At 45.2% G+C, this 17,676-nt stretch overlaps 2 protein-coding genes across 6 annotated transcripts in view; one reads left to right on the top strand and one right to left on the bottom strand.

Annotated features, from left to right (window-relative positions):
* Positions 1 to 5,642, top strand: part of ZSWIM8 (zinc finger SWIM-type containing 8) — a 57,261-nt gene extending 51,619 nt beyond the window's left edge. Inside the window, exons 23-26 of one of the 2 annotated variants that reach the window (XM_029958580.1) lie at positions 959 to 1,132; positions 2,563 to 2,682; positions 3,639 to 3,817; positions 4,612 to 5,642. In XM_029958580.1, the coding sequence (XP_029814440.1) occupies positions 959 to 1,132; positions 2,563 to 2,682; positions 3,639 to 3,817; positions 4,612 to 4,815 (677 nt within the window). In that variant the 3' untranslated portion in view covers positions 4,816 to 5,642. The remainder of the gene's footprint in view (positions 1 to 958; positions 1,133 to 2,562; positions 2,683 to 3,638; positions 3,818 to 4,611) is intronic. The other variant, XM_029958581.1, reaches the window with a different exon arrangement.
* A 4,557-nt stretch (positions 5,643 to 10,199) lies between these two features.
* The window catches only part of NDST2 (N-deacetylase and N-sulfotransferase 2), an 84,571-nt gene continuing 77,094 nt past the window's right edge, over positions 10,200 to 17,676 (bottom strand). For all 4 annotated transcript variants that reach the window (XM_018069020.1, XM_018069022.1, XM_018069021.1 and 1 more), the window contains exons 10-15: positions 16,901 to 17,024; positions 15,373 to 15,547; positions 14,992 to 15,162; positions 13,802 to 13,911; positions 12,277 to 12,379; positions 10,200 to 12,124 (exon numbers count right to left, since the gene is read on the bottom strand). In XM_018069020.1, coding sequence (XP_017924509.1) covers positions 11,999 to 12,124; positions 12,277 to 12,379; positions 13,802 to 13,911; positions 14,992 to 15,162; positions 15,373 to 15,547; positions 16,901 to 17,024 — 809 coding nt within the window. In that variant the 3' untranslated portion in view covers positions 10,200 to 11,998. The remainder of the gene's footprint in view (positions 12,125 to 12,276; positions 12,380 to 13,801; positions 13,912 to 14,991; positions 15,163 to 15,372; positions 15,548 to 16,900; positions 17,025 to 17,676) is intronic.

Raw genomic sequence — 17,676 nt, 5'->3', positions numbered from 1 at the left:
TATTCAAACATTCACTGGTAAAGGTGGAGGGAAAAAAAAAAGGAATTTGGAGCATTGCTCAAGCTGGTGTAGCACCACAATGAAGCCTGAAGTAAGGGTAACAACGTGCACACATCTAATGGCATGTCTGCTCTGGAGTTCTCGAGCAAACCTTACTTTTTGCTCTCTGTACCTTTCTTGAGAAGGGACAGTTAGATAAACTTGAGCCTGTTATCAGAGTACAGCTTACTGGCTCAGTGTTAACTGCTGTCAGTACAAGTTTAGGTGGTACAATGCAATGGATTTGCACTTGAAACCTGTGATTTCCCTTGATTTTGCTCATACTAGCTAAGTGTCTGAAGGCGACAGCTTCTCGAGTCTCCTTGCTGTTATTACTGTTGATACATGCTGCCAGTATATGCTGTTCTTTCCAAGAGTGGATTGGAGGTCAGCCTCCAGTAACACTCTTCCTGCATGGTACCTGAACGGAGTGACAGCTGTCTTACAGCAAAAGTGGAAGAACCTTGCATTGTTGGACTTGATCTTTGAGTGACTTAATACTGCTCCTGCTCAGTAATTATTCTCAGCAGTTTCTCATCAGGTGTAGACATACACGTGCTCATTTCCTGGGACAAGAAAGCAGAACCAAACATTTCATTTAATAATAGCAAAGACCTTTGAGTCAACACATGCGTTTACATGTAAAACACAGATGTTGTGCGTGTTTGTGAGATGTTGCAGAAGAGGTGGACACGCATGTAACTGACCCCTTCAGGCCCAGCTTGCAATCAAAACAGAGATATTCCTGGCCCATGGTATTTCAGTTTTAAATCTGTGGGTTTCGGTTGCTGTATTGTTCTGTTTAGGGCAACAGAACACTACATTGGCAGGGGGCAGTCACGTGAAGGAGATGATGTCCCACGTAAACTTTCTTTTAGGCTGGTGGTGGGTCCTAATGCTGCTGTTTTGCTCTCTTCAGTAGGCAGTGTCCATGCAGGATCAACGTTCCCAGCGATTCAGGGCGCTTCCTTGACACCTCTGTCCTCACAGCCCAACTCCCTTGTTACAGGGGGTTTTCCTGCCGAGGATGAGCAGCACAGTCAGCCTGTGAGCCCCCAGGGTCTGCACTACCTCCACTCCGCATACCGAGTTGGTAAGGATGGCCAAGTGGGTTTCTGCAGCCTCCTCGAGAGGGGTTCAGGGCAGGGCTGCAGGTTTTCACTGTCATTTGGCAATTTGCTACTGTTGGGAGTGATGGCATCTTAGGGTCATGGGAAAAGCAAGTTGATGTTCATGTGTGGAGGCTAAAAAGGTAAAGCTTTAGAAGATTGAACAATTGCTTTTCAGGACCATCAGAGCAGAAGAGAAAGCTGAGTGGGTTAGAGCTGGGAAGAGTCTTGCCTTTCAGCAGGTGTACGTAAAGGAGTCTGGATAGGGCTCTGAGGATGTGACTGTGCAAGTTGTGACTGTATGGAAAAATGGTATTTGGCTCCTGCTGCTCATGGATGGTGAAGGTACACCTCTAGCTTAATACCAGATGAGTTTTCAGAGGCACAGAGGGGTGTGCCCTGTGCCTTTCCAGTTAGGTTGTTGAAGAGAGATGCAAAGGGAACTTACATTATGTGAAGTGTGAGTGTGTAATTAGCATTCCTTTCCCAGTCATACTGGTTATGAGGAGATAGTCTGTGCCTGAACTGCCATTTTTACAAGGGTATCAGTCTTAGGGTTTGTGAGTGAGCTTAGATTTCAGTAAGCTATTGTTGTAGTAGGTAGTAAGCTACTTGTACATAGTTATGATCCAACCCAGTGGATGCCTGGGGAAGGAGAAGGGAACCTCTAAGATGAGCAAAGCCAGCAAAGAAAGAAAAACAGCAAGAAAAGGGAAGGAAAGCTGTCCAAAGATTGCTTGAGTTTTTTTGTTGAAAGCTAGAGCAGAAAGTACTTGTTAGCTAGAAAGGGGTGCAGTTGTCATTGAAAAGATCACAGTGCTAAGTGGTACACCATGAAGGGTGTTTAATAACCTGAATAACAGAGAGGCACAGGCGCAGAAGAAGGTCTGGAAGATCAAGACATGGCACATGTTGGTATTTGAGAACTGTTTAAATGGAAAGATTTGCCTGAAAAACTGTAATGGTGTAGGTGAAATGTTTGTGGATTGGCAATACTGCAGCTCAGTGTTGGCCTGTTGTCTTTGCAGCAGAGCAGGTTGGTTTGGGTAGCTTCTCTGTTGCAAAATTTAGATCAAAACCACTGCTTTCAGGACACCTCTTGTGGTGCAGCTTTTGGGGCTGTCTGCTTGACACTGTGGTAGGTGCTTGTGGAGTGTCTCATTGCAGCTCTAGTTAGGCGCGATGGCTGTGCAGGTTTCCCAGCCTGAAGCAGCAGATCCAGATGTTCTTGCGGATAGTTTCTGTGCTGGCAGGCTCCAAGAGGAACCTTTTGTTTCTGTCTGGACTCTTTGCAGCAATGGAATTTTCTGTTGCTGAAGGGCAGGCCTTCAGATTGTGTTGCAGTGAGTCAAATGCTGGACTAAGTCTTACTGGGCAGAAGTGCTGCTTGACTGTGGCTGCCCCTTTCTCACAGGGATGCTGGCTCTGGAGATGCTTGGCCGAAGAGCTCACAACGACCATCCCAACAACTTCTCCCGCAGCCCACCCTACACAGAGGATGTAAAATGGCTCCTTGGGTTAGCTGCAAAGTTAGGTAAGGCTCGGAGCAGTACTTCAACAGAAATTCACTTGCTGGGATTTGGACCATGGTGGGAAAAAGCTCTCAAAGGAGTGAAACTTCAAAAACTGGGTGAGCCTGATGTCGATCCCATTCCTGAGAGTGTTTCAGAAGATCCCTACTGTTCTTTCATCCAGCCATTTGTCCAGTTTCTGGGTTCTGTGGGCATACTGTTCAATTTTGAGGCACTGGATGAAGTACATGAGATTGGATAGGGTTCAGAGCATGTCTCTCTTCCATTCTTTAACAGTAATTCTTTCTTTTCTCTTTCCACTATATTGTAGGTATTCCTTTTTCTTATGTACATTTATACCTTCTGTAAAGAACCTTTTATAGCAATAGGTGCTCAAGCCACCAATTGTTTAGGGTTTTTTTATTTTTTTGTTTTGTTTTGTTTTTACTTCTATTTTGCTCTTGGATCTTTTTTGTCAGCTCATTTTTTTAGTTCTTTCATAAGCAGTAAGAACTGAAAAAACCAACCACCCTTACAAACAGCCTGTCTGGTGGCACAACTTCTGCTGCTCCTGCTGGCAAAGCTCCACTGTAGGAAGCAGTGTCTACAGCCTCCTTAAGGCCTGAGTGCTGGGACATCTAGGTGCTTCCTGTATGGGCAGGCAGAAAACAATGGAGAAGGTGCAATGTCTCTCTAGTTACCTTGCCACATCAGTTTTCTTTCATATCCTCCTTAAAGACAGGTGAACTTTGAAATACCAGTGACTGAGGTGGTACCTGGTTTCTCCTCAGACCTGATGGATAAATCAGAATGTTCTCTTGTCCCTGTGAGTGTGCTAGCCTGTCTCCCCCAAGCCTGCTGGAGGATGCATTACACTGAGAAGAAGGTGCTCCAGATCCAGGTTCTTGCTGGGAAGTATGTGATTTCTTGTGTGTCTCTCATTCTAACACTGTTGTTCTGACTTCTCCTTCCTGTGCAGGTGTAAACTATGTGCATCAGTTTTGCGTTGGTGCAGCCAAGGGGGTGCTGAGCCCTTTCGTGCTCCAGGAGATCATCATGGAAGCTCTACAGAGGCTCAACCCTGCCCATGTGCACAACCACCTGCGCACCCCAGCCTTCCACCAGCTGGTGCAGAGGTGCCAACAGGCCTATTTGCAGGTAAACTGTGGCCTGTCTTCCTGCCTGTCAAAGCTGCCAGGCCATTACCTACCTTGCAGGTACTGCCTATGTGTGCATGTGCAGAGGAGAAGGGGCCTTGGGTACTGGTAGCTGAACTGGTCCATTGCCTGATGCATCCCTCTCCCTCAGCAGGGACTAGAATAGGTATCACTTGCCTGTATGGAGGCTGCATACAGAGGAACTCATTGTACTGCTTCTTCCAAGGCCTCTTGCCTCCTGTGCTCTCCGTGAAGGCTGGGGTGGTTCTGTGTCTTCCTCACTCCAAATGGTACCCCTGCTTTTAAACTTTCTGAACTTTCTTTGCTATGTTTTCAAACCCCCCTGTCCACTCAGTGTAAGCCTTACTCCGTAAACCCACTTACTCCGTACGCCTTAGCAAAGCAGATGTCTCGTGAGCAGGCTGGGTCCCCGTGTGTAACCTGCAGAATGAGAAGTGTGAGGGTTAGATACTGGTGGTGTGGAGCACTACCTGACCCTTTAGCACTGTACTATGGCCCAGTTCAGTGCTCATGAAGGGGAGAGCACCTGCTGATGCCTTGTGCTGCATTTTGGTGCTCTGAGGGAGCACTGGCCTTGGCTGTATTGGGGGGTGTAGGATACAGCACTGCTGGCTTTTGAGATAGTTCTCCTCTGCCAGAGCCACTGAGTCTCGGGACTCCTGGTGAGTAACAGGATCATGTGACATATTGCCCTGGGAGCTTGAGTCCTCTGAGTGTCACCAGCATGAGAGTGGTGAGCAAATACCTTAAGGCTCTTTCCCTGTTCCCATCCAGTACATCCATCACCGGGCGATCCATCTCACTCCAGCTGACTACGATGACTTTGTGAATGCCATCCGCAGCGCCAGAAGCGCCTTCTGCCTGACTCCTATGGGCATGATGCAGTTTAATGATATTATCCAGAACCTAAAGCGCAGCAAGCAGACGAAGGACCTGTGGCAAAGAGTCTCTCTGGAAATGACCACCTTCTCACCGTGACATCAGGCGGAGCTCCACGGACACACAACCCTTTGCCCAACATAGTTGTAGTTCCATTTACACCATCCTTCCTTCTGGTGTCTTTTTTATTTTAGTTCTAACTTGTTGGAAACCACTGATCTGATGTATTTATACCATGACATTCCTCTCCAGCACTGTTGCGTGTTGGCGCTCTGCTTTGCTCGCTCTTCCTCCTCCTTTTCAGTGGGCTGCAGGCTTCAGAAGCATCAGGAAATGAGAAGGAAGTTGAGCTGGCTGCCCTGTGGTGTAGTCACTGCTTTTTTCCCTGAGCCCCAGGAGGCTGTCCTGCGAGCAGTTTGCAGTGTGATTGCGCACATGTTAGAGGGGTTGGGGATTCTGTCTTAAATATTTATTTTGGCATTTATAAATATGTAAACTTTTTTTTTTTTTGTATGGGCTTCTCTTACTCCACACACCATTTCCTGTTGGGAGTGGCTGGGACTGCTGTGCACAGTGAGTGCTTCCTCCATCCCTTTCAGCAACTCCTGCTGAGGGAAGCTGAGGCTGGAGTAGCAGGGCCAGGGCCACCTTGGCGGCTTTCTGCAGCAGCAGCTGAGGGCAGAGGCTGGAGCTTGGGCAGTCAGTCCATGACTGCGCTGAGCTGCCTGGAGACTGCCAGAAGTGCTTGGGCTCTTTCTCAGGAGTGTCCCTCACTGGGCACTGCTGGCTCATAGAATGTTTTGATCCTGGTTGTTACAAATTGTACAATCCTGTTTCTTTTGGCTGGGGTATTACTCTCCTGTAATCAGTTTCTTATCCCTCGTCTCTTCTCGTTTCCTGATTAAACACTCGTTTTCTTAGACTGACTCTCTCTTCTCTCTGCTATGATGTTGACAGTCTGATGGAGCTGGCCGGCTGTGTGCCAATGGGAGCTCTTGTGTGCCCTGGTAGATAGCTGCCTTGCCTTGGGGAACAGCAATCCAGCACAAAGCAGGAGGCCAGAGCTTTTACACAAGCTCGGAGCCGAAGGTTTCTTGCCTGGTACTTTTCTGAGAACAGCGTGCCTCTGCAGAGACTGAGGTATGTGTGGACTGGGTTGTTGATGACTGTCAAGAGAGTTGGTAGTAAGCCTGGGATGTTCTGCCTACAGTTCTGTCAGTCACTATGTTCCTTTTCTATTCTTGACACCATTAATGTGTGATAATGCAGAGCTGTGTATTTCCAAAGTATCAAGCAAAACAGCAGCTGCCCCTCCTTGATGTAATTGTTAAAGAAGGTGAGTGGTTTGCTCCCATGTGTTTAGAGAGATACTTGGTGGACTATGAAAGATATCCAATAGGGACAGCATTGCAGAAAATTAAATTTAGAAAGCTGAAGTGTACAAGCACATAAATTTCAGGGCTTTTACAACTGAAAGGCAGATAATCATGGATGTTAAGAAGCCAGTTTCTCAGCAGTAATATATTTTGCTTCTTACTTGGGTTTAGTCAATGACAATCGGAAGGGTTTTGTTTCTGCAAGTTAGAATTATGTGCCTGTTTGTATTTAATATTTTCAATGATACTCTTAAAAAATAAACAAGGTAACCCCTAAGCACAGGGCAAAACAGATGAACCAGGCTCCTTTGGTTTGACTTTGTATACTGCACAGGCCAGAGAATATTACTGAGGTTCCTCTACTTCTGATTCTGCAACAGTAACTATTTATAAAGATCTCCTTACAGCCTCTTGTATTCCTCCATAAAGTGTCTAGCTACATGCTAATTATAAATGCAGATGTTCGTAATAATGTGTTAAGTTTTGTGGGTTTTAAAGTAAAGTCCATGTTGATTATGAGCTTCCTGTGATTGGGCAAAACTTCTGGATCTGACTGGAGAGCACAGCCTTATGTCTGGAAGGTTTGGGTTCCTAGAACACTTTCTGTGCTCTCTGGTTCTTGCATGTTCAGAACTGCAAAAGGAGCTCGAAAAAAGTGAGTTGTCTAATAAAGTCTAATCTTTTCCTTTCTACTGCTATAGGAGAAAATCTGTGGAAGAGAAGGGAGCATCTTTTAGAAGGCAGGATGCAGAAGGGAAATGGGCAAAAGAGCTGAACGTTAAGTATCAGGAGCAGAAGTGATTGCAGTAAGGATTTGGACTGAATAGGGAAATGAAATCAGAGCCTTATCTGTGAAATCTATTAGAAGATTACATTTAGACCCTGAGCAGGCAAGTTTTCAGACTACTGTAATTATAAAACACCAGGAGAATGAGAGCACTATCACCAGTATCTTAGTTTTGGGAAAATACAGTGGAGCTGTTTACTCTGAGGTTAGAATGGACTTTGTCTGGAAGTGTACTTGCTTTCATTCTGTGTAGTTCTCATAAAGACCAAAAGAAATCACAATGCTCATTATCTCTCATTGTGCTCAAAACTTTCTCTCTTTGGTTATTTTACCCCCTCTAGTCCTCATACAGATTGCACTGCTTCCATATGAGGGACCTTATCAGGCTTGTCTTCCAGCAGCTGCAGAGCCCAATCAGAGGAAGAGCCAGGGAATGTCACCTCAAGTTGACATTGGCTGAACAAGCAGCTCGGTGGTATGAGTCACGGGTTGGTCATTTCAGAAGTTTCCAATTTTGTCTCTGAAAAAATTCATCAGAGTGAGCAGACAGAGATGGGAACTGTGTGGAGGTGCTGCGCTCTCATTTAGGTCTTCCAGAAGACACTTTCAGTTCTGGATCTCTGCATCTGTTAATTTTTTATTCCTGAGCCATGTCCCACAGAAATATTTCTGAGCAAGGACAGGAGAAAGTGAGAAAGGAAAAGATGCTTTTCCTTGCCATGTGGCTGGGAGGTTGTTGAGTTATTTTTCCTTTGTAAGAAATGGGATGAGCCCTGGTGGCCTGTTTAAACAAAAATTATTACCCACTGCAGTTTTGTTAGTTTGGTCACTGTTCCAGGAGTGGGAAAAAACACAGGCTTAGAAATTCTGAAAAGATGTTTCAGTAGAAGACTTGTAAAAGAGGTTTCAGGCAACTCAAATTTCCTTTGCCTTTCAGTTAACCCATGTTTTTTCACTTTGATCTCTTAGCTGGTGTTAGACAGGGCTGGAGTGCACAGAACAGCCTTGAAACCCCAGTCAGTGGAAAAGGAGAAACCACTGAAGTATCCATGAAGGTTTTCACTGCCTCCTGGTAGAAGTCAACAGCTGTAACAACATGACATAAATTTGAAATAATTTTCTATAAGAGGTGGGAAAGTTGTATTTGTCTTATCTAGACATTAAAAGAGGGGCAGGATGTAATGGGGAAGATTATGTTCCAAAATGGAAAAGTGTCCTCAGTCTGCTACTAGTTCAAAAAGTTTTTTGAACTAAGGTGTAGAAAGTAAAAGGGTAGGTTGGGCCATGAGGACTTCTTAGCATTTGATGACCATGACTGTTGTACAATTATGCTTTTAAGCCTCACTCCTAGAATGAATGACTCTCAACTACAGTTTATTTAAAATATTTTGTGTTTTCTCTTTCTCTGCCTGAATTTAGCTGCCTTTGCCATGATTATATTGAAGGTGGGATCTTTTGATGGGTGGTTGTGGGTTTGTTTTTTTTTTTGGTTGGCATGTTCAGACCTGTTGGTTTGTCACTGCTTTTCTGGCCATGTTCCTATTGACTGCTGGAGCAAAATGATCAGCAAGGAATCAAAGGATGCTCTTTCCAGCTGAGTGTAAGGGCTGAAAAACAACAGGATGAGTTTAATTGAGTGGCTTGTTAGATTCATATCACGAGACTTTTGTGTGTCATTCTGCCTTTGAGGAGCTGCAGGCTTCTGCCAGGAATATATGCCTCTGCAGTGCTGTCATCAAGTGAAAATTGCAGTTTTCAGTGCTCAAGATTTTTGTGTAGAATGGATACGTGCTGCCACCTACAGAGAAATTCTCCAGTTCCCTTAGAAAGTCTTCAGAGTTGAGACTTGTACCAGTATTTCCTGTACCTAATAGAAGGAGGTAGCAGCCTACTTTTAAGTACCTTGCCAATTGAATTCCAGATGTCGTATGTGAGTACAAATTCCAAAGAGCTGTTGCCTATTATTGTTTTGCCAATTCTCACCTTTCATGCACCTGTCTTAGAATCATATGCCCTTCTGATCCCTAGGTCAAATTACTCCTTTTTAGTCTGATGCATAGGAAACTGACCCATTTAAAGAAATATTATTTTAATACATTTAAAAAAAAAAACTCCTTTAGATACTGTTTTGTGCTTAGCATTTTCCTTGTCTTAGAAGAGAACTGCTTACCATAAAGTTCTGTTACTAAATGTTTAGGCAAGAAGAGGAGGTTTATTTCCACTACAGAAGTGTAAGGATCTGTAATGTTTAACTGCCTAATGGGTCAGTACCTATTAATCAGTCTCTCTCACTGAAAAAAAATGGGTTTATTGGGCTTTTTTGATATCAGAGATCTGCAGATATTATACAAGCTTCTCTTAGGGAGGCAGTGTTTGTTTCCACAGCTTTGAAGGTATGTCTGGAAAGATGGTAGCTGCTGCCCCAATGTGCTGTCAGGGAGAGGTAGCAGATTTGAAAAGGGTTCTTCATCAGGTAAGGACAATCCTATAGTTGGAGCTGACCACAGCAGGTGATTTGTTTGTCATTAACATAAGCAGTAAGAAGTAGCATAGCATAGAAATTAAGCAACTAGGGGGGAGGGAGCAGCCCTTTGCTGCCTGGAGTGCTGGACTAGCAACAGTATGCTAACACTGACATTTAGTGAGCCTCTCCCAACATTTATTCCTCATACCTTGTTTTTTTTTAGTGTTTAATTCTGTCTCCCCATAGATGTACCACAGTCTGAGGTAAAGGATGAAGTAATTGTGTAAGTAAGTGACAACCTACAATGGATTAAAAGCAGGAAAATGTTAAAGGGAGCAGCAGTAGCATTGGACCTGGGATCCCTCACCTTCTGTGGCAACATGTAAAAACAGCTGCCTTGCTGCATCTGTGGTTACTGGTGAAGTGCATGGAGAAGTGAGAGCTGTAAGACTGTTTTATAATGCTGTCACGACTGGGCCTATTTAAACAATGTTTTGGTTCCAGTTCCCTGTGAGGTTGTTTGCACCTGAACAGAAGGGACAGAGCCAAGCTCTGCTATGGCAGGAATAGCAGCTGAAAACCACTGTAGTAGCCAGGGATGGCCTAAAAGTCACCACTGCTGCAAACCACTAAGAATGAGTCTCTAACTGCAGGCTGTGTGCTGTGCCAGCATCTGCAAGCCCACCAGTGCACTCACAAAGAGAGCAGCCTTAGGACACTGTTTCTGTGTTGTTTCAAAGGAAGTTAAACACCTTTGTTGCCCTCCCAAATATCAGCTCTAGGACCTGGATTAGGTTTTTCACTTTTTCTTACCCTTCTACAAGCTTAGGGTCCATGACATCACTCCAAATCATCACAGAGAAGAAAAATAAGTAGTACATTTATTGAATCTCCACTTACTACTATTTCTAGCCTTTATTCAGACACGTGCTCAGCTTCGAGAGCCAAGAATTTCTTCATTATCATTCAATGTGAATGATGCTATACATGAATCCAGTGCAGGAAGTTGGGCTTTTCTCTCTTAACAGGACTGAGAGAGCGGTTTCTAGTCTTTCCATCCTTTTTTTTGGCTGCACAAAATAACCCTTTCCAAGGGCACATGAAATAAAATACTATATTGCATACTATATACATTTACATACAATGGTAAATGCACCATTCATTCAGAAATACACAATACCTAAGGCTCAACGGAAAAGCTCAATTGAAGCACCTTCTCTCTGGGTAGGAGAAAAGTAGCTCATGACACTGGAAGTTTCCATAACCTGTGTTCATGTGGATCCTGCCCCTCTGTTCTCCTGAACTGCAGCAATCTCCAAGGACCGCCTGTGCCGAGGAAGGGGGGACGATGGCCCACACCACTGCAGAAGCCCATGGCTCAGTGACAGAAAACATGTACAACCATGATGGAGGATTCCCTCTGAGAATAATTATCCAGCAACTGCAGGAGGCAGCAAAGCACCTTAGTGTACTTACTTGACCACATGCAGAAGTAGTAAACTGAACAGCGCCTTTTGGACATAGGAAACCACTTCTGGTGCAAAGCCTTCCCTTTATATCTGAACAATACCTACTTTTGACTGTTTTTTGCTTTTCTCCTTGGATTGTTGGACTGCAAGAAGATTTAAAAAAAGTGCTAGCTATTGGAATATGTGGTTGGGGCCCTGAAGTTGTTGGAAAGGGAAAAATGTTGCTTTTTTTTTTAGCTGACTGGACATGGGGAACTGAATTGTCTGCTTTCAGCTGTCTCATCAGCCTTATTTTACAATACCTGAGCTTTGCCTCCCCCAGCTGCTGTGCTGCACTGACACATGCCTCTAAAGTGCTCTAGGGGGACATTACTGCTCCTTGGTTATCTTTTGAAATGTGTGAAGTCCCTGCAGAGAAATACTTGTCACATTGCCACATGTGGCAACCTCTTCCTTAAGATAACAAAGCAATTCTGTGTCTGTCAATACCTGCAGCTTTGCCTTATCTCCCATTGCCATTGACCAGAGGCACTGGACACTGTCACACCCAAACTGCTGCAGGTAAGGAGAGGCAATCTTCCTTGTCTATCACAGCTGTCTCCCAGAAGGTGCAGTCCCCAACATCCACAGGCAGTGGCACTGTAAGCAATGGGCATGGTCACCGTGCTCTCCAGGGGGAGGAACAAGGCATTCTTGTACCTTGCTGTACCACATACGGATAGAATTTGGGGTTCACTGGACTAGATTCCCCTTTTATTAGGCTGCTGCTCTTTTCTCAGCAGTAGGCTCAATAGCTCACTCTGCAGTCTTTACTTCTGGGCTCAGAGGAGTAACACATTAACTCCAGCTAGTGCCGGTTTCATGGACTGAGAAAAGTAACTTAAACATACAGAAAGTGTTAACTCGGCTCTCTCCCCTGCTCAAAGTAGGGCAGGCATTCCAAATCTGTCCTGTAAATAAAAGTCAAATTGTAACACAGCATTAATACTCAAGAATGTGACTTGCACTCTATGCCCCAGGGCAGTGTCAGAGGCAGCAGCCCTTTCCAAGGGTCAGGAAAGGCTCCACATGCATATTCTCTGCTCCTGCTCATTTGTCCATTTGTTTTGGCTTGACAAGAGATGGCATCATAGCACACATTGGAGCACCACACATCCCAGTGGCACTGGGGGCAGGGGAGTCCCTCTCAGCTCCAGCTGGAGTTCTGCAGTTCCTCTCGGAGCCAGGTTGGAAGGGGCTGCCCAAGTCTGTTCATCAGCTTGGATAACTCAATGTTGTGCTCCCGGTAGAAGTCTCTTAGAAACAGCCGTGACTGTGTGGAAAAAACAGACCACGTTAGCATGAAAGAAAATGTTACCCTCAACACACATTCCATAGGTGATCAGGACAGATGGTAGGAAAATCCAGGTTGGTTTTCTGCAATGTTTCTACATCTCTTACTGCCAAGAGATTTGAATTACTCACCAAGGAATCCATATCAGGGTATTTTCTTCCTTTACTCTTTCCTAGGCATTTAGTTTTTCCTCCATCTAGCAGCTGGCACCAAAATCCTTTTGCTTCATCAAATCTGAAAAGAACACTTGTCTTTAAAAGATTCAGCCACATGCCCAATTAACAGCAGCAGAAGTTAAGTAACTCTGTAGATATGCCCTATTTTAGTGATTTATTTGTGGTATTTTTTCCTTTTTTTTTTTTTTAGCACTTGCCTGCTTTGACAAGAAATCATTACAAACATGACTCAGCTTTATGCAAATTTCAGAGGTAAAATGGTGTTACAACATTTGTTCATGGGGGGGAGATAATAATCAATGTTTTAGTGTATGTAAATTCTTTTACATCGCCTCATTATAGTTGAGTATTCAAGAATCCCCCAGTTGTTTAAAGAGTCAAGTGTTTCTCTTCTTGCTAAAACACAGGTATAAGGCAATGCTGGGAAACACGTCTGGACCTGGTCTGGTCTGTCCCCTCGGTTGCCCAAAGGTGAGCTTGAGATGTGAGCAAGTACCCTACCAAACCTGAGGCAAGCTGTCCAACACCATTTACTTTCTGCCTCTGGCTGAAGGGTACCAGCCAGTACCACTCCTGTACCACTACTCCATTTACCACCAGCACATGGGCTTCAGCAAGTAAAGCTCTCAGGTAACCTGACATTTCTCTAAATCTGCTCTCCCCTGGGGAGCCATGTGCCACCTCCTTGGAAAACAGCTGCAGGAGGAGAACTGAACTGATTCTCCTCTACTGCAAAAGGAAAAGGTAACTGCTGTATGCCCCTGCTGCCCCCCCCACCAGCCTCAGCTAGCATAGTCTGTGATGGCAGAGATGATGTGAAAACACAGGTTTCAGCTGCAAAGAACAATATTCAGCATCTCCAGTGGGCTTGCAGAGTTTCCACTGAAGACTGGTATGGCCACAGTTCAGCTTCAACAGCACTTCATCTGTTCATATTAACTGTACTTGCACTGTGGGCAAGATCACAGTAACGGCTGAGTAATATCCTTTAACGTAGTAGCAGTGTTAGCCTCTCCTAACACTCCCTCAGATAGCCCTGGGCACCTGTCAAATCCATGTCTTCTGTAGTAACAGTCTCTACCTCAAAACTGTGCAGTGTGTCCCTAATTTCCATTTGGGTGAAGATACGAGCAGCCTGTCACACATTTTTTAACATACCTCCTACTTTCTGTCAGATATAGGTATAACACAAAGCATAAGGAGTGCTAATAATTCCCTGAAACCACGAGGACCAAATGGAAGAAACATCATAGTTACTACTGTGAGCAATTTCATGCTTCTCCATGACAGTGCCAAAAGCCACGCTTTCCCCTATAATTTCTGGAAAGACTAAGCTGTGATTCCAGTCTTGATACAGTGTCTCATGCTATCTGAACCTAATTTTAGGTTAGGCACACCTCTGAAACCTTTGCAGGTCTTGTGGTCAGAGACAAAAAGTATTTTTTCAATCAAGAGCTTACTGGCTCAGAAAGCATCCTACCTGAGGGCCTGCGTGTAGTTGAAGAGCGGCGTAACTCCCAAGAACTTCTGGATGTTGTCCATTACAGAGGCAGGGTTGTGTCTCAGCTCCTGACCATCCACAATGAGAAGCTGAAAAGAGAACAGCTGCCTGAGCCTCTGCCAGCTTGTGCTGACTGACACCTGTGAGCTCCCTGGATCTCTAACTGCCCCCAGCCTTCACACCTGTGAGTAAAGGCAGCCAAAGTCTGTCTGTTCTAGAACAACACAGTGGGGGGATGTGACCCATTTGCTACCACAGATAGAGAAATTATGATCTGGGCCACAAGTACCATAAAACAATAGATCATGACAGGTCTTGCTTAATAAAGTTGTCTTTGGCCAAACCCTCTTTAACTAAGCACTAAGACCCAGCATGTACAGATTGTCTCTGGACACCTCGTGTACTTTTTAGATGTCAGGAGCCATTGTGCTAGGTATTCTTCTGTAACCTGTGATTATTCTCCTGTTACAGATATCACAGGCAATAACAAAGATTTGTGCTAATAAATTACCTATTCCAAAGAACAGAATAGAGAAATAGTCACATGAACTGAAGACTGGAGGAAGGCAGGAGAGCCTGGCCCACACAAGAACAAGGATGATGTGTGTCATTCCTCACAGCAGTAACCTCCAGGAAGAGTAAGGCAAGGAGATACAAGCCCAAGAACGCTTTACCACGTCTCTTTTAGTCTTGGCAGATCTGTAATGAACAACTTAGGCTCTGCTGCTTTGGCAGAGAATAAGAGACTAAATGGGCATTATAAACCTGCTGGACTGAGAATAACTTCAGCAGCAGAAAGGAACTTGAAAAAAATATCCTAACTCACACTATATATGTATACATATATATATATTAGTCTAAAAACTTCTTGGGAATTTAGAGGCAATAATGGTCTATACTGTTTATTAAATGCCATTTTGCAAATTTATACACTAAACAGAATCCTGACATCTCTGCAGTGAGCTCTCCTTTCTGCAGACAGCTAAAGGCTTCACAGCAATGAAACCACAGCAGGTAGCTAAAGACCTGGGCCTGAAGAGGGTCCCTGAGCTGCAGGCTGCCAAGAAGAAAGGAAGCAAGTGCTAACACTGATGTTCTTGCTGAACTTCTGAGTACTGTGGAGCTCTCTAGGAGGGCCCCAGGAGAGCCTCTGCTACCAAACCTCCTACCTGCCCTGAGGGGTAGTACGTGAGCCAGCGCTCCAGGTGTGTGGAGTACCAGCCAGGGAGCAGGCACCGGCTCTGCAGGTTGCGCAGTTCCTGAGGGGCCTGGGATTTCGCAGAGATCACTTGGTAGAAGGTGTAATTGAGCGCCACAGGGTCATTGTGAGCACGCTGGTGCTGAAAAACACAAGCTGAATTTAGGAACAGGAACACATGATTCCACCTTATATATCTCTGTGCAGACCCCCCTGACTCAGCACAGCTGCTCACAAATGCCTTTGAATGCCAACCTGTCCACACCCTGCAGGCAGCCTGCCTCCTCTATGGAAATGTCCCACCCCACTGGAATCTCAGGCCCCCACCCACAGAACAGTGCAGGGAAGTTACCTGATACCACGAATAGGCTCGGTCAGCAGGGTTGATCAGAACAGTAATGATTTTAGCTCGAGGCAGCAGGGCTGCACCACGTTTTGGTACCACCTCTGTGTCAAAGTAATTGGCACTCTTCTCAAACATGAAGTCTGTGCTGGCATTGGAGGGGATGGGAAAGAATTCCATGTACCTGCCGAACAGATGGGATACTGGTAAGCAGCACGACCAACAAAGAAATGGCACCAACCCCACAATGCCCTCACTCCTCTTGAACTGACACAGTTTGCAACACAACTGCACCTCCCCAGTAATGCCATGAATGGGCAAATGGGTGCAGAGTTGGCAGAGGTGTGACTTGGTGGCACACGACATAGAAAGTTGGGAGATGATAAAAAGGTAAGGAAGTATTTTGCTGAGAGTGTGTTCCCCAAGTCCTTAGGCAGTGGAAAGAAAAAACTTGGGGGTAAGGAACCAGTTGCAAGCTTTACTAGAAAAGACATTTTGTCCAAGAATAAGGTCAGAATCATCTGCCTGCTCTGCCACTGACAACTTGTTTAAACTTGTCTAAATCCTATGTCTTTTTGTACCTCAGTCCATAGCTGAGATGCAGGGTGAAGAGCTTTGCCTCACAGAAGCTTGTTGAATTAGTAATGTGGAAACTGTAAGAAATTTGAGTAACTGTAGGGTAGAGCGTAGTAAAGGGGCAGGGGACTGTAAAGCACTGGAAGACTGGTCTCTGCTCAAATTTAAGCTGTACAACTAAATGCAAAGATCCTCCTCTTGCATGTGATAGTGCTTTACTCCTGTGAGCTTTGCTCAAGTACCAACCACCTCCCAGTATCTTTGAAACAGTCCTCTAAATGATCAGAGAAGTCAACCCTCCCACAGGCAAAGAAATCCCACAGCAGAATGCCTTACTGCCACATAGCTGTCCCTCAGAGCCTCATGAGGGAGGGCAGTGCCATGGTCAACCAAAGCTAATGCTTTGAGCAAGAAACAGCTTTAAACTTTCTCTGCCTGGAAACACAGTGGCATAATAGTGCCATAGTGACAGTAGAACTTCCCTGTCAGGTGCAAACACTTTATCATAAAAAAGACAAGGTATGCACACGGACACTGGGAGCCAGTGCAGGGAACACAGTGGCAGCTGTAAGTCTCAAGGACCCAGAACAACGATAGGGGTTGTTCTGTATTAGGTGTTTTAACTCTGAAACCATGAAGAACTTTTTAATGAGAACACAGCTGTCTGTTTTGCATGTCAAAGTAAAAGTAAAGTCATGACAGCAGTACATTCAACAAGGACTTGCTGAATTTTTAAAGCTAAATCATGCCTACAACTCTCCTGTTGAACAGTCAGTAAAATCAGAAACTACAAAGCTGGGTTAGAAGGAAAAGAGAGAATGTGCACTGAGCAATAGCAAGGAAAACAGCTGTTTAGAGATAGAGAAGCTGCCAAGGGGGCTGAGGTGAAAATACAGAGAGACTCAGGGGAACACAACATGAGTGCACCTTATCACAGAAGAACATGTGTCAGGTTTCTTACCAATCGATTCCTTTATGATAGTTGGGGCCATTAAAAAACTGGATCTCCTCAAAGGTGGATGGACTTGGGAAGTTACTGGTGACAGCTGGATGCATGGTCAAGAAGAAGTGCACAGCTGTTGTGCCTGCAACAGGAACCAGTTAAAGGGACCTGGCTCACATATAACACTTGGCTGAATGAACAGCTTTACTTCACTGCAAAAAACAGTTCCCAGATGGGCACACTCCTATCATGCGTGGCTAACCCACCCCTTAACTCATGCAGGTTACAACAGCAGTGGCACCAAGCACTCTGGGATTGAACTTGCCTGAGCAGTTCAGTCCCACATTTCAGCTCATGCAGCTCATTTAAGTCACCTCCTTAGCATGACAGCTGCCACCCACATTAGCTACCCCCATGCTGGCACAGCCACTGTCACGTGGCAGAACTCATACCTGCCAAACAGGAGGTGGCCTGGGCAGATGTGCTAGAGACAACATTAGTGTCCTTGGATGGGAACTCAGCTGGAGATGCCTTGGCCTGCCTGTGCTGTAATGTTTTCCCTTTGCCCCACCAAACCTGATGATCCTGATCAGCACACAGCTCAGCACACAGCTGTGGGCCTACAGCAGTTTTCTTACTGTGCCACTGCAAGCAGCTTGGGTCATGATAAACACACACCAACAGAGCCTCACAGTGACACAGCCAGGAGACAGCAGCTCGGCTGGGACAAGCTTCCTTCCAAGGCTGATCACCATTTGCTATGGATGCTTGGAGCCGCTGTTTCACCACACTAC

The sequence above is a fragment of the Manacus vitellinus genome, unplaced genomic scaffold (genome assembly GCF_001715985.3).
Source record: "Manacus vitellinus isolate BGI_N305 unplaced genomic scaffold, ASM171598v3 scaffold_15_pilon, whole genome shotgun sequence".
NCBI lineage: Eukaryota > Metazoa > Chordata > Aves > Passeriformes > Pipridae > Manacus > Manacus vitellinus.
Note: the sequence above shows the minus strand (reverse complement) of the source record. Positions and strands in the feature narration are given on the sequence as shown.